The sequence below is a fragment of the Lagopus muta genome, chromosome Z (assembly GCF_023343835.1).
Source record: "Lagopus muta isolate bLagMut1 chromosome Z, bLagMut1 primary, whole genome shotgun sequence".
In the NCBI taxonomy this organism is placed as follows: Eukaryota; Metazoa; Chordata; class Aves; order Galliformes; family Phasianidae; genus Lagopus; species Lagopus muta.
The window spans coordinates 66,295,348-66,309,684 of NC_064472.1; the positions used below are offsets into that span (position 1 = coordinate 66,295,348).

The following is a 14,337-nucleotide window of genomic DNA, read 5'->3' on the forward strand; positions in this document are numbered from 1 at the left end:
ACTCAGACAAGTAGAACGCTTGAAAAACTTTATTCAAGTCATTTTCACATAAACTTGCAACCATAATACGGGCATGTAACACAAGAATATGAAAGTGCAATAAGGAATACAAAGCTAGTGTCTGAATATTATAAATAAGAACTCATCAGATAAAGATGCAAAGTTTTTCTGAAGTCAAGACTCTAGGAAGAAAAGTGAAGGAAATAATGAAAACTTCAAAAAAGTTGCAAAAACAAGTGGCATTTCACTGAATCTGTAGCAGTTAGTTGCATAATAGTAACCTCCCCATAGCATACTCTTTGGTTTTAATTCAAGTTAAAACCTTTCAGCACCTTCTAGGATTTGGAGAAAATGAAAAATGCCATGTCAGCATAAATGTGAGACACAGGATAAACCACCTTTAGTTGTCTCATTTATGAAATTCACCCTGCTGGTTTGAATGAGTACAGTACAAACAACGCATAAGTGACTAAGGTACATTTGGTGTTTGCACCCATTCAACACTGCATAGTAAACTTTGGAGCAGAGAGAAAATGAGTAGACTTTCACCAACGCAAAAACATCTACACAATATGCTGGTTCAGATGGTGACCAATCTGTCGTTTTTGTCATGGTTCTGTCTAGAAGTATTCAAATAGTGAATATATTTCAGGATTAAAAAAAATATTTAATGAACCCCTTCTGCAGAGAGTCTGGTACACAGTATGTTCCCTATGCGCAGTTTTCATCTGAAGACCCGAAATGTGGGAGGCAACTGCTTCACACATATCTTTAATGTTCGCACATTTCAAAGAAAGTATGGGACTACACAGCAGTGATTTTGTACTGCCATTTGTCTGATACTGCTCCCAAAGACTCCTTTTAAAACACCTGGTAGAAAGGGTTCCAAAGCAGAATTCGCTTTATAAAATAAGATGTTATCAAAACTGTTCTTTATAAATGGTTTTCAACAAAAATGCATGTAATTTCTTAAATATATTCCCGTATGAAAATAGTTAAGATATCGGGGGCACAACTGCAAAGCCAAGATACTGAAGATAGTGGCTGGCACTCCCCTATTGAGAAATGCTTCTATACTTGCTATACAATCAACTCTTCTACTGCATTGTGATTAACTATAGTTAAACAGGGTAAGTTAAAGTCACATTTCTTCATTTTTTTTAATCCTAAAATCTCTTGCTTTTCTAGATAGATTGTTCATGTTATCTTAGGCAGCGTTTGTGCTAATGTACATTATGTCATGTTCCTTAACATACACTTTAAAACAAATAAAACATTTTGCTACTGAAAAGAGCTACATCTCTGTAACCACAATATCCCCAATACTCAGTTGTGGTGTTCAGCACCTTTCTGAACCAGGCCATTCCCACTGAAAGGTCCAAGTCCAGTACTACAACACGCTCCACCTACACAGGATGCTTAAGCTCCTCTGGCTTCTTGCTGACCTCAATGGAGTTCCGCAAGTAGTTTGGATATAGATACGAAAGCAGGGTACTGCCTTGAAAACTGAGGGAGAAACTCCTCAGCTTCTCTGTGTCCAGTTAGCACTCTCTTATCCCACATTCAGTGTCAAGCACCATGAAGTAAGAGCACACCACCTCTTACCAGGAAGCAGTCTGTGCCCACCACAGCTCAGCTTCCATTACAGTAGTAGCTTGTGTGTCTATTGCACAAGCTGCTGTCAGGACTTTCACCCCAATTCTGACCTAAGTTTCTAGAAAGGTGAATGCATTTGCATCTCTTTATCTTAAAAGCTCTTTGAGCTGAGATTTCAGAAGCCTAAACTTGAATCAGGCCCTTGCTTTGCAGATGCATGGCTTCCTAAGAAATCTGCTTTCCAAATTTTGCTCCTGTTTGGGGCCCACAGTGGTAGCTGATTGCTGAATTGGATCTCTGAACAAACGAAAAAGGGACCTGCAGTCTTTAATTGCATTCAGGACACACTTCAAACATTGGGTAGTAAAAACGGGGTTATTGGTTCTTAGATGCTTCTTCAGCATACCAACTAGCTGTACAAGCATAACCTAATCATGATTAAGGTGGAAGTACTTTGTAGTCCCGAAATAAATACATGCAATAAAGAACACACTGATTCTTAACAGCTATCATAACAATTGATAAAACTTCCAAAATGGAGTTCATAGGGTTCAACTGCATAATATACTTCCAAATACTGCCTGAAGTATTCTCAGCAGTGATCAAAAACCATACATATTCCTCAGATTTTTTTCCCTTCTTCAACTATTCTGAATAACACACTATTTAAAATATACATATATATATATCATATATATATTTTATATATATATATATGACATATATATATATATATATATATGTATATGATACTGAGATTTCACGTTTCGTTAGGTATTTGGAACTGCTACTTAAACATCACCAACACCAATCAGTACTTCCAGGTCATTGTTTCAAAAGTAGATCCTTCATTTTACGTGATCTGAAATCTTCCGAAAGAAAGCATGAGATCCCCTTGTGATACGTTATTTCACAGTTTAAAAACAGAATCACAGCTACTGTAGCTTACAGCAGGGTGCACTGCAAATGCAAAATAATCTGGGGATGGGAGGAGGGGTGGTGTACCCAGCACCAGTAAGAAGATCAGTGAAAAAATTTGATGTGGGCTGGAAATTTTTCCCCTTAACAATGCTTGGGTCCTGAACAGCCTAAGTTAGGATTCTTAATGTATTTACTTTCGTTCTCCCTCTGTATTTTCATTTTCATCAACTGAATTCCAAGATACAAATTTCAACAGCCAAATGCAGTACTTAAGGGGGAAGTAGGCATTAGGCTTTCTCACAATTAAAATACCATGCTAGAGATTCTGACCTGCTTTTATTTTGTGGTGCCATCCGAGTTAACAGCCTGTGCTGATGGCTAACCTGTTCAAATGGGCTGTTTCTCACAGATGACTACACCAGGGACTCATCATCTCTGCGAGCCCTCTTCTTGACAGGTAGTCATTTCTATCCACATTATGTGTGCAGAAGTCTTTCAAAAGCCCCACCTTGAAAAATCTCTTTGACATAGAAAGGTGGATAAGTTCTTTAATTCGTTTCTGTGGATGAAAGGTTTCTTTCAAAACCCCCATCTGCTTCTGACTTAAGAAAATGGTAAAACTTCTAACGTATTAAAAATGTAAACGTAACTTTTCTTGTAGGGGTATAACTGATAGATAGATATAGATATATGTATTTCTCTGCTATATGTTAATATCCCTCAAACTGAACATACTTTTCTCATTCGTATCAACAATGTCCCAGCAAGTTTTGTTTGAATGGTTACAATGGGATTACTCTCAAGCAGTTTTTCCTTCTGGTGCTTTCTGAGATAGCTGGCGTTAGTGCTTTCTATTGCATTTTACCTAATTCATTTTACAGAAAGATTTGCTACCTTTTAGAATATGCTTGACTCATTCACCAGTAATATTCTGACTGAAGTCTATCTATCATCACCTGAACTCCAAATATGCAGGAGTTAAAAAATGCTCATATTTTGGGTTGGTTTTTTTTTGTTTTGTTTTGTTTTTGTTTTTGTTTTTTTTTGTGAATGAGTTAATATTTCAAAATTTAAGAATATCTGTGCATGAGTCACCAGATCCACACATTTCAATAGTTAGAAACATAATGCCAATTCAAATGCCTAAAATCCAGTTTCAGACTTTGATAAGAAGCAGCCAATGTGCTTCAGAATCACAATGTGTGTGGGTGTACATGTGTATGTTCTGTAGTTTTGCTTCTATACTGTTTACATCCTATGGAAATTTATATAATGATACTTCAGTTCAAAACATTTGGCACCGTCTCATCCATTTTCTTGTATCTCTCTCAGTACCTGTTAAAGGAAAAGAAACAGTGTCATGCAAATGGCCAAAAAAAAAAAAAAAAAAAAGTCTGGTAAATATGCTTTCATAAGCTTGAAGGTGCAGCTCAAAACCGGCAGAAGAAATTTTGTCTTCTCACCAGCATCTATCTGATTACATTTACTAATAAGATAAGGAAACCATCAAGTTAAGGAATAAAGCATAAATTTCTCTTCCATTGGAATGTGAGTGAATAGAAAGAAGCTATCTTTGCTGAAGTACCAGTTAGTCACCTCTGCTACACATAAATGCTTTTAAAACTCCTTCTACTGGCCCATCATTAATTACTCTGTCCTGTAGGGCACCTGCTCTGCCAGTTTCCTGCAAGTCTTACCACCATACAGTGAGAACAAAGAAAGAATTAAGCTGATGCCATTTAACTTACTGCATTCATGACCTGAGTGTGATTATAAATACAGACCTCCCTGCTGGACTGAGAAGAAAGTTTCTCATTTTAGCCTCCATTAATCACCTGTTTCCTAATACCTTTGTAAGGCTAACTGATCAGTATTCACACTATGTTTATTTCACTGATGCTGTTAGAGTAGACCATGCTGTCATTTAGCATTCATTATTGCTCTGGAATTTCATGGAATAAATGTTGTATATGTGAAACTAATGCAGCACCTGGGAACTGCTCATTACTGTGTTACAGAACAATTGTTTTTTGTGTGCATCTTCCACAGCTACTAAGCTACAGCAGATCTACAAGTAAGAACACTAATTAAATGTGAATTCGTCTTCTCAGAGGAAAAAAAAAAATAAAAAATGAGACCAGCATAGTTGCAGCACTGTTTAAACTTTTGAAGAGCTGTCAACACAGTACGTGGAATGGCTGTTATAGGAAACACAGCCGTTGCACACACAGCAGCAAAGTTCACACACAAGCGTGGGATTTTACAAAATGCTTTGAGAGCTATTTAACTGCTCAACAGTTCTGTCTGAATGCACTAAGTGGGCATTGAATGAGAACAAAGATTTTAGTGCAAATACAAAGAAGGACTTGAACCAGGCATAGTGACTGCTCAGGCAGTAGTAGCTACTGTCAAGTGTCACATATCCCAATAAGAAGACTTCAGAAGCAAAGTTCTCACTCAAGATTGTTTTCAAAAATATTTAATATTTTTTTAAAATTAATGCTAAGTAATGCAAACATTTATTTACGACAGGTCAGTATTCTCAAGTTATGTAGTTATCAACAGCAACGTAATGATTCCCAACTTTCTTGCCAAAAGAGATCTTTGAAATGCACCATCTGAACTTTGAATTAGATCCTTAAAGCTACAAAATTTCTAATCTCCATAAATCTGAATGTCAACTTCAGTACTGTGAACACAAAACAGTCAAAAAGAAATACACTTACGGTGAAATTGTACAGCCGGAGGCATATGCATGGTGGCCAGTGTAGCGTATATCACAGCGTACTATGTTGTTGGAGTAATCAGATTCAGGTACCAAATAACTGGGGTTTACACTGACCTTAAGGGAAGAAAGCAGTGTGTTGTATCTTGGTTGGTAACTTTACATTCAAAAGGACATACACACATGATTTGTATTTTGGAGGGCAGGGGGAGAGGGAGGAAGGAAGGAAGGGAAAAAAACAAAACAAAACAACTTGCCTTTCCCTAAGTCCTTACCTTCAGAATGTAGTTTCCAGGTTTCACATCTGTGATATCAATCCACTGGCAATCTATGTCAGCATTGTAAGTGTCATAACAGCCAGGACTCAATCCCTTAAAAATGGAGTGAGAGAGGTGTCAAAATCTCTTTAAGGAAGACTAACCTTCCATACATTAGCAACATTGAGACCAAAGTACACTTACGCATCACAGTGTCTCAGTAAGAAAAATTAAAATTACTAGAGGGAATGAGTTTTATCTCTTCTAGGCATTTTATTGGAATACCTGACCTAGCACGCAGAGGTTTAACGTGCCACTTGTACAGAAAACACTGTACTACTGCTCTTGTGTAAGAAACTGCTATACTGTTGCTAGGCGTTGATCTGTGAACAGATAAAACCTATGGAAACCTATTTTTGGAAAGCACTCTTGCTTAGCCACATCTAATTTCCATTTTCCTCTAGCTGTGCTTCTGATGACCACTGTGGAGCAGGGATGGTCAGTCAGCAAGGCATCCTGAGCAGAAGGCACTGGGCCGCAAGGCAGGAGCACTGCCACACTGCCCACCTCTACAAGACAGAATGCTGGCATTGCCTCCTTACCCTTCCCTAACAGTCACACCTGCCCAAATACAAATGAGCCAGAAGAAACCTCACAGAAAACAGCACATTTTACAGCACAACATCATGTTTCACAGGAAAATGTAGGGTTGAATATTTAAAAGTCTGTATCTTATCTGTATTTCATTATTTTTTATGTTACACTACTGTTACAATGTTAAACAATGTTGATGGAACTACTCAGTCATATTTACAAAGTAAGAATAAAATCAATCTTGACCAAAGCCTGGGCCTAAATATCTGCAAATTTCAAGTAGGTCACTGCTGATGTTCTTGAGGATGAGTTTGCTCACCTGTGCTGGAAATCATCACTGCCCTTAGGAACAATGCACCTTTTTGCTAGATATAGTGTGCCTAAATGCTGCCTCTGGGTACAGAAAAGGCTATTTTCACATCTAGTTTTGCAGGGAAGTGGCTCAGAGGGGCTCTTCTTCAGGCTGACACAGAGATGTAAGACTTCTTGTAGAACTAAAAATGCTGTTTTTCTTCCTGACACATCTGAAAACTTCTTTGTTGTCGAGGATCTTTAATAGCAATCCCCACACATGAATTTATCAGTAATTCAACCTTGGCACCTTTCACCATGGCTCATACAGATTGCTTTAGGGAAAGCTGATACATCCTAGTAACACACAGACTACACAAAATCCAAGTCTTGCAAGAACTCCCTCTTGACCCAGCTGGTGATCAGCTCAGACTCTCATCTATGTGCCAAGTCTGAGGCTGGAGGAAAATTGCAAATCTCTGAAATATAGGCTTCCAGTGGAAATGCTGACACAGGCATTATTCTAGTGACACAAATACTCCAGCTGTAAAATACACACATTGCTTAGTTAGATGTCATAGTCTACAAAACGAGAAAATATGTTTTAAAAACCTCTTCAAAGCCTCTGTGTAGTGTAGATCATTCATTATATTTAAAATTCAAATGTGTACTTGTCAGCCAGTCAAGTATGGCTGTCATTTCTCTGCAATAACATAACCTCCTAAATTAAAAACTGCAGAATAAGGGATTCTGCTCACAATAAGGGATAACCTCACAATATGGCCACACTAAATTAAACCACTGGTCAGTCCAGCTTAATGTCACGTCTATGACAGTTAGCAGCAGCACAGGATTGAGGAAAAAACAGTGTAAGAAACAGGAGCTGTGAGGTCCTTTACCCAGGCAAAGTCCCTCCACCAGGCATTTAACAATATCTGAGACACAGATTATCATGTTTAACACCCTCCATTTTGCCTAGATCTTTTTTTTAACTCATATAGATACTTTTGGTCCCTGCAACACCCTACGCCAAGGAGTTCTGTAATTTATTCCCATCTTAAAAGAGCACCTCTCCCTATTTGAAGCTGTTGTCCAGACATTCTTCTGGATATCCTCAATTATTATACTGTGAAAATCAGCCACCATCAACCATTTCCTCATGCCACGTGGGACTATCATCACTTGATACTGTTTCTGGCTTCCCAAGTGGAACAGTGTGGTTGCCATGCCACACTCCTGATGATCCTCACTGTCCTGGTGTTGGCTAGTCTGCCCACTTAACTCTAACAGTCTATTTGTCATGAACTCGTATAACATGTGTTTTAACCTTCATTTACCACACTACAAGGGTAATGAGTGTCTCTGCACTTTAATGACACCCACATTTGGCAGCAACTGGGTAGACTGTAAGAGTCTGAGTTGCCATCATGCTCCCTGCAGTGGAGAATTTCCAAGCCAGTTATCACATCAAATGATACAGCCCGCAGTGGCAGAGGAAAAAAGAAAAAAATTAGTTGGGAAGACTCTTGGTCATCTCTGAACCAACTCTTACCTGTGTGTGTGCTGTACAGGCGTATCGTCTGTAATACCCGTAATCACAGGAGGTATCTTCAAGGCAGAAACTTGCTTTGTGTCCTTCAGCAACTTTTCTATGCGAGCTTGCATCTAGCAAGTCATAGTGACTGAATTCATCCATGCTGTGATAATGCCTGTTAGACCATGGGTAAGTTACTAAAGATGGATCAGATCAGATTTAGTCAATATTCCATCAACTTCTGTTAAGTCGGGGTAATTGTTTTCCATTACATAGAACTCATGTGTTAGTACATTTTCCTACTACAAGCTGCTCAGTTAAGTATTATTTTTATTATTCCAGTTATCAGTGATTATAACAATGCCATATCCTTTAAGTCAGGTCTGAACTTTTTAAGTGAAAAATGGTCTAACAGCACTGTTTTTTCCAAAAATTCCAGTTTTATCTGGAAAAAAATGTTATTATCAGAATAACAATAGCAAGTATTAAATAGCTCATGCTTGAATTGTAAATTTCATAACGTTGCCGTTAGGCAGAGTCCGGTTAGGAATGCTTACCTTACATACTATACATTCCAGAGAAGTTTCCTACTTGTTACCAAAAAAAAAAAAAAAAAAAACAAAAGCAGTAATTTACTTCCTTATTTCCACAGTCCTCCTATTCATAAGATAACTGGGGAAAAAAGAAACCTACCTAAAGGAACCGCCATTTGTATACTGATCTCCCTATCTCAGTTAAGAACTAACAGAACAGAGTCGGGACATCAACATCTTTCTGCACTTGATGTGGTCTCTATTTCAAAACCATTTGTATGCTTCCCACTGAGGCACACTGATGTATTTCTCTTCCTCTCATACACAGGGAGCTCTAGCTTCCACTGTTGACTCAAACATCCAGTGTTATAGAAATAGATTTTTATTAAAAGGTAGAGTCCTAACCATGTACTACCTATCCACACTTTGTTTCTTCAGCATTTGGCTGCTGTTCCTTGAAAACACTTCCAGCTCATCAGATGCACAAAAAAGATGATTTGAAAAGTTTCAAAGATGTTGTTAAAATGAAATGAAGCCCACGAGTCGGGAGCATGCGCATCAAGAGCACTAAAACCAGCTCACAGATGATGACTAACACTGGTGGCTAGCCAAAGGCATTGATAGTGATAGATCATTTCCAAATGGACTCCTTTCACTGTCAAAAAGATAATTTTGTTCTTGTTGGCAGTGTTTCTTCTGTTTCTTGGAATTAATACCAGAGACATTCTGCATCTGGATAATGATATCTGATCTACAGTGGCACAGCCAGAAACTGCTTTTCTACCAGTGGAAGATTTCAAGTTATCTCCATCCATTTCATCCATTTATCAACTTAGTTATCACCAAGGTTGGGGATGTTGTTGTTCTTTTTCTTTTCCCCATATTTGGGGGTTAAGTGCAGCATTTATGGAAGCTTGTTTTGTTTTCTTCATTTGGTTTTAGCTTTTTACAAGATTTTTTATAAGATTTATAACTTAGTAGTGTCAGTCTTTCTTTGACAGAATTGAATATAGCTGTTTTTTTCATTCAAGTCTGACTACAGGCAGTTGAGGTTAATCCCCCTGCAACCTGAGAGAAATATTCCATCGACTCCAGTAGATTTAAGGTCAAGCCCACTTTACATATTATTTTAATGGTGTAATACTAAGCTAACACAGATGTACCCATAATTTAGAATTACATTTTAAGCAAGGTAAACTGTCCAGTAGTTTACAACTGGTTCTGCTAGAACAGAGTCAAAATGGGAATAAGATTGCAAAATCCTGCATTCAAATTTTCTGACAGTACAAGTTTGCTGTGTTACCAGCTCCCAAAATGTTGAAAGTGGGCTTTATTTGCTTTGCTATGTTTTCAACCCCTTAGATATTCAAGAGCAAAACTGCTCTGTGAAAAGATCAAGATGATCAAGGTGTGATATAGATATTGATAAGGAGATCATTCAGCTCAGTACCTCATCTATTCCATATTGACCTGAACACTCCTTAACAAGCTAACCCAAGAAGTTCAGGTCACAGACTACGGGTAGATGTTCAGAATGACACGTAACAGGGAACATGCTACTGAACACACATTTCAGAACTTCAGCAGCTGCTTTAACTTACATGCAACTAGCCAGTAACCCACATAAAACATGGCTATATAAAGGAGGAGGTGCCACTGCCAGAACTGATTCGAGGCTTATACTTGTAACAGATTTATACTAAGTTCCATATTTAAGCTTCATACCCATTTAGTTTTCACATGGCTCTACAAAGCGTGACTACCACTATCACAGAATGCTAAAGCATTCCCACAGCTTCCTCAAAACGTCACCTTATGATTGGCAATTTGTTAGTGAAAAAGATAATGAGAAGATACCATACTGAGGCACTTCACTCACTGGTGACAGCTGTGCCACTCCCAGGAATAACGAGGTCTGCTTGGTAGGAAATCTGAAGTTCCTTGGTTTTTCACTCTCTGAGGGAATCTCAAGAGCACTCGATTATCATAGTCTCTAACATCCGCTCGATAAGCTGAACTATAATAATGCAGGAAGAGAAAGAAAGAAAAAAGAGCCATCAACTTCAAAATACTTTGGATTGTTTCAGAGGTAACTGAATGGTATAGATCTTTTAAGCCTCCTTAAAGCTTGTGCACAACAACTCCACATGGTGTGCTCAGAAGTTTCCCCTGCTATCAGACAAAGAACCAGGGGAGATTCAGGCCTGCCTCTAATCCTGTGAACACGAGTTTGGTGACCAACTCTGGCTCTTTAGCGCTTCAGGTCTTTAGCAAGATCACCGCTTGGCTGTGAAAGTGCCAGAGTACCAAGAGCACAGTCTGATTGCTGCTGACTGAGACAACGTGCTGTGAATGTAAGATCACAGAACAGATACTTGATTCTGTTGTAAAAAAAAAAAAAAGAAAAAGAAAAAAAATAATTACTGAGCACATGCCCTGTGCTTATCCTATTTTGCACAGCTGTGACATACATAGTTTGTTTTTAATATTGGAATATTGTAACCAGTTTGCTAGTCAATAACATTCCAAGTAGTCTTCATTGTGAAGTGAGCATGAAAAATACTGGTTCTGACTATACCATGTTCTTTTTCAGCAACTGAAGAAAGAGCACGGCCATGGAAACAGTCCTGACATCAGTTAATGATGCTGCTAAATAAATAAATCTGTTCTGCACGATAAGGCATGAAACCAGTTAAACAGTTACAGCCAGCCGTCTTGGTTTTGCTCCAAACAAAACAGGAAAATCCCTCACTGCCAAGCGTGGAGGGGGCCCGGCTTGGTCAGCAAAGCTGTTATCTGCGACCCTTAAAGGGCTTGGGGATACTTTTCAAAGAGATTCTAGTCTTAAAACCCGATAGAGGGGCACGGGAACAATCAGCATGTTCTGACGTGGGCAGAAGCTGGTGCTGGTTAGGAATGAGCCTGCAGGAGCGGAGCAGCGCGGCTGGGCGCTGGAAGCAGCTGATGCTCAGACCCGGGGGGTTCGCAATTGCCCCCGCCCTGCCCAGCTGGGCGTTATGGCAGAGCAATAAGGATGACCCGGCCGCTCCGCTCCGCCCCGTCCGCACTGCGCTCCCTACCTGGCCAAGCAGTTCTCCTCGGCGGCGCAGCGCAGGTTGTACATGGACATCCTCTGCACGTAGGTGGACGCCTGGATGTAATACGGGTCCGGCACGAGGTCGGGCAGACCTGCAGTTCGTTAGAGAACCACAGCGCAGCCGTCAGCCGGGACACTGCGCGGCTCAGCCCCGCCGACCGCCGCCTCCCCCGGCCCGACCACCTCCCCCCCCCCCCCCCCCCCGCGGTGGCAGAAGGGCGCGGGTTCTTACCGTACTGGAAGTAGCCGGTGCCGTACCCGGGCCGGTACCTGCTGCCCTGGCGCGGCCGCTCGTAGGTGTCGTAGTAGTTGTAGTAGGGGTTATCGTCCGTGTACTTGTAGGGGCTGTAGGGGTCGTCGCCCACCATCACGTCCTCCCGCCCGGCTCGCAGACCGCTGGGCGCGGGCAGCCCGCCGGCGCTCCGCTCGCTCTCGTCGCCGGGGCCGCCGGACCGCGGGGCTGCCGAGGAAGGACCGGCGGCGCCGCGGCTGCCGGAGGGCGCCCGATAGCCGGCCTGGAACCAATGTCGGGCGCCCGAGCCGCGGCTGCCGCCGGGCTGGGGCCGGGGCTGAGGCTGGGGTTGGGGCTGGGACTCGGGCTGGGGCCGGGCGGCGTTGGCCAGCGGCACAGAGCCGTTCCCGCGGAGCAGCAGCACGGGGCTGCTCGCCGGCTCGGCCGCCTGCCGGCGCCGCGGGGGCTGGTACTGAGCGCCCTGGCTGAGCAGGCTGTACACCTGTCCGTTGTTCTCCCACTGGATGCGCTGCCTCCAGGCGGCGGGGGGCGGCTGGCAGCCGGCGGGCCACAGCCCGCTCCAGAAGATGCAGGCGTGCAGCTGGGCGAGCAGCAGCCCCGGCGGCGCGCAGCGCATCTTCTCGTCTGTCCGGGGCCCGCGGGCGGGGAGAGAACCGGGCGAGGACGGGGGGGAGTTGGAGGGGGCGGCGGGCGCGGGGCGGCCGAGCGGAGCGAAGTGCGGGGCTCAGGCGCGGCGGCAGCCGGGCGGTGCCATCGGGCAGCTCGGACCGGCGGCGGGGAACCGGCCCGTGAGTGGCTGTCCTTCTCCGCGGTATTTATAGGCGAAGTGTGCGAAGCGGCGCGGCGGCGAGCAGTCAGCCTCTAGCCGTCCCGCTCGGGCGTCTGCAGCGAGGAAGGAGGAGCAGCGGCGGAGCAGGGACTTTAAACTCGCTGGCACGCTCGCAAAGTTACACAAGCCCCGCTGGCTGCGCCCCCGCTATTCGTGCACGTAATGCGGCTGAAACGTGCGGCCCCGACGGTTCCCCACCGCCGCCCCCCGCCCGCGCGGGGGCGGCCGCAGGGAGACGGGGCAGGGGTGGCCGCGGGGCCCCGGGTGGAGCCGGGCCGGGCCGGGCCTGCGGCGGGCGAGCGCGCCCAGACACACGTAGGCTGCCAGGCGCGGGGCGCGCCAGAGTATGCCGTGCGGCAGAGCCAAAATATGCAAAGGAAAAATGCTATTAGCTCATCAGCGCTGCGAGACGGAGCGGGGCGGCGGGAGGGGGAAGGAGCCGCGAGCGAGAGAGGAAACATATTTCTGAAAAATGTGCTGCTGGGGAGCGGGGCTGGGGACCTCCATCCCGGGTCTTCTCCTCCGCGCCCCGTAACGACCCCTTAATTAGTAAAAAGCCCTCATCAGATAAACCTTCGACTGCGAACTTCGTTTTCTGCGTGTGAGTCACATGAGAAATATTACAGGCGCCGCTCCTCCCGAGCGGGTTCCCATTGAAAAGCGAAATTTCGCCTGGGAGAGACCCAGCGCACAGAGCCCTCGGCGTAGCGCGGCCCGGCGAGGCAGCGGTCCGTGCGGAGGTACATCCCGAGGTGACCCCGCACAGCACGGCCTGCCTGGTAGATCTTGCTGCTGCCCGGGTTGGGAGGCTGCTGTGAGCAGGTGCCCGCCTTGAGTCAGCTCTCCCGCGCGCTGTCTCGCTGCATTTTGTTTCATTTGCATGTTGCTTCAAGTGATTCCCAGGCTGTGGCTGAAATCCTGCCAAATGTCGCCCTGTGCCACAGTGGTGAGGGGCCGTGAGGGCTCATGTGTCCATTTAGTAATAGCAGCAGCCCCTGGCTTCCCAATTGCTCTCCACAGCCCGTGAAGTGTGTGGAGCGCATCCTGGGCACTGCCCTCATCGCAGCAGGCTGGCATTGTCCATAGGGCCAGGCAGCTGCCCCACTGCTGATACCAGGAACCCAGTGCTGCAGGCAAGCAGGCAATCATACGCACAGCTCCTTCCTTGCAGTCACACAGGTAGCCTGCAAGGTGGGATTCTCTATGAAATCAGTGGTCAGCTGTCTGGAGGACACCAGGAAGCACTAAGCTGGTACTTGTAAAAAGAGGAAGTCTTGTCAAAGCTTGCAGGCTTTGGCCCAAGAAAACCTAATGTTTGACAAGACAACACAAGGTCCTGCACTTTGTTTGGGACAATCCTGGGCATGAGTACAGGCTAGAAAAAGAAGTCCTTGAGAGCAGCCTTGGACTCCTGGTGGGTGGGAAGCTGGGCATGAGCTGGCAGTGTGCTCACAGCCCAGATGGCTGGCTGTAGCTTGGGCTGCATCAACAGGGGGGGTGGCAGCAGGGCAGGACTGTCCCCCTCTGCTCTGCCCTGTGAGGTCCCACTGCTCCTGGGCATGCAGAGCTGTTGGAGCAGGCCCAGAGGAGGTCCATGAAGATGATCAGAGGGCTGAGCACCTCTCCAACAAAGAAATGCTGTGAGAGGTGGGCTTCTTCAGCCTTGAAGGCTTTGGAGTGACCACATTGCATCTTTCCAGTACCTGA

At 44.2% G+C, this 14,337-nt stretch overlaps 1 protein-coding gene across 3 annotated transcripts; it reads right to left on the minus strand.

The window, feature by feature from the left end:
- Positions 1-14: 14 nt before the first annotated feature.
- Positions 15-12,689, minus strand: LOX (lysyl oxidase). 3 transcript variants are annotated; one of them, XM_048930778.1, is made up of 7 exons: positions 11,781-12,687; positions 11,532-11,640; positions 10,331-10,468; positions 7,937-8,093; positions 5,518-5,613; positions 5,244-5,359; positions 15-3,852 (listed from the first exon to the last, which is right to left on the minus strand). In XM_048930778.1, the coding sequence occupies exons 1-7, from the start codon at positions 12,415-12,417 to the stop codon at positions 3,846-3,848; spliced, it is 1,260 nt and encodes a 419-aa protein (XP_048786735.1). In that variant the 5' UTR covers positions 12,418-12,687; the 3' UTR covers positions 15-3,845. The 3 variants fall into 3 exon arrangements, with proteins under 3 accessions (XP_048786735.1, XP_048786737.1, XP_048786736.1); XM_048930780.1 differs by lacking the exon at positions 10,331-10,468 and having other exon boundaries at positions 11,781-12,677; XM_048930779.1 differs by lacking the exon at positions 15-3,852 and having other exon boundaries at positions 5,240-5,359; positions 11,781-12,689.
- Positions 12,690-14,337: the final 1,648 nt, after the last annotated feature.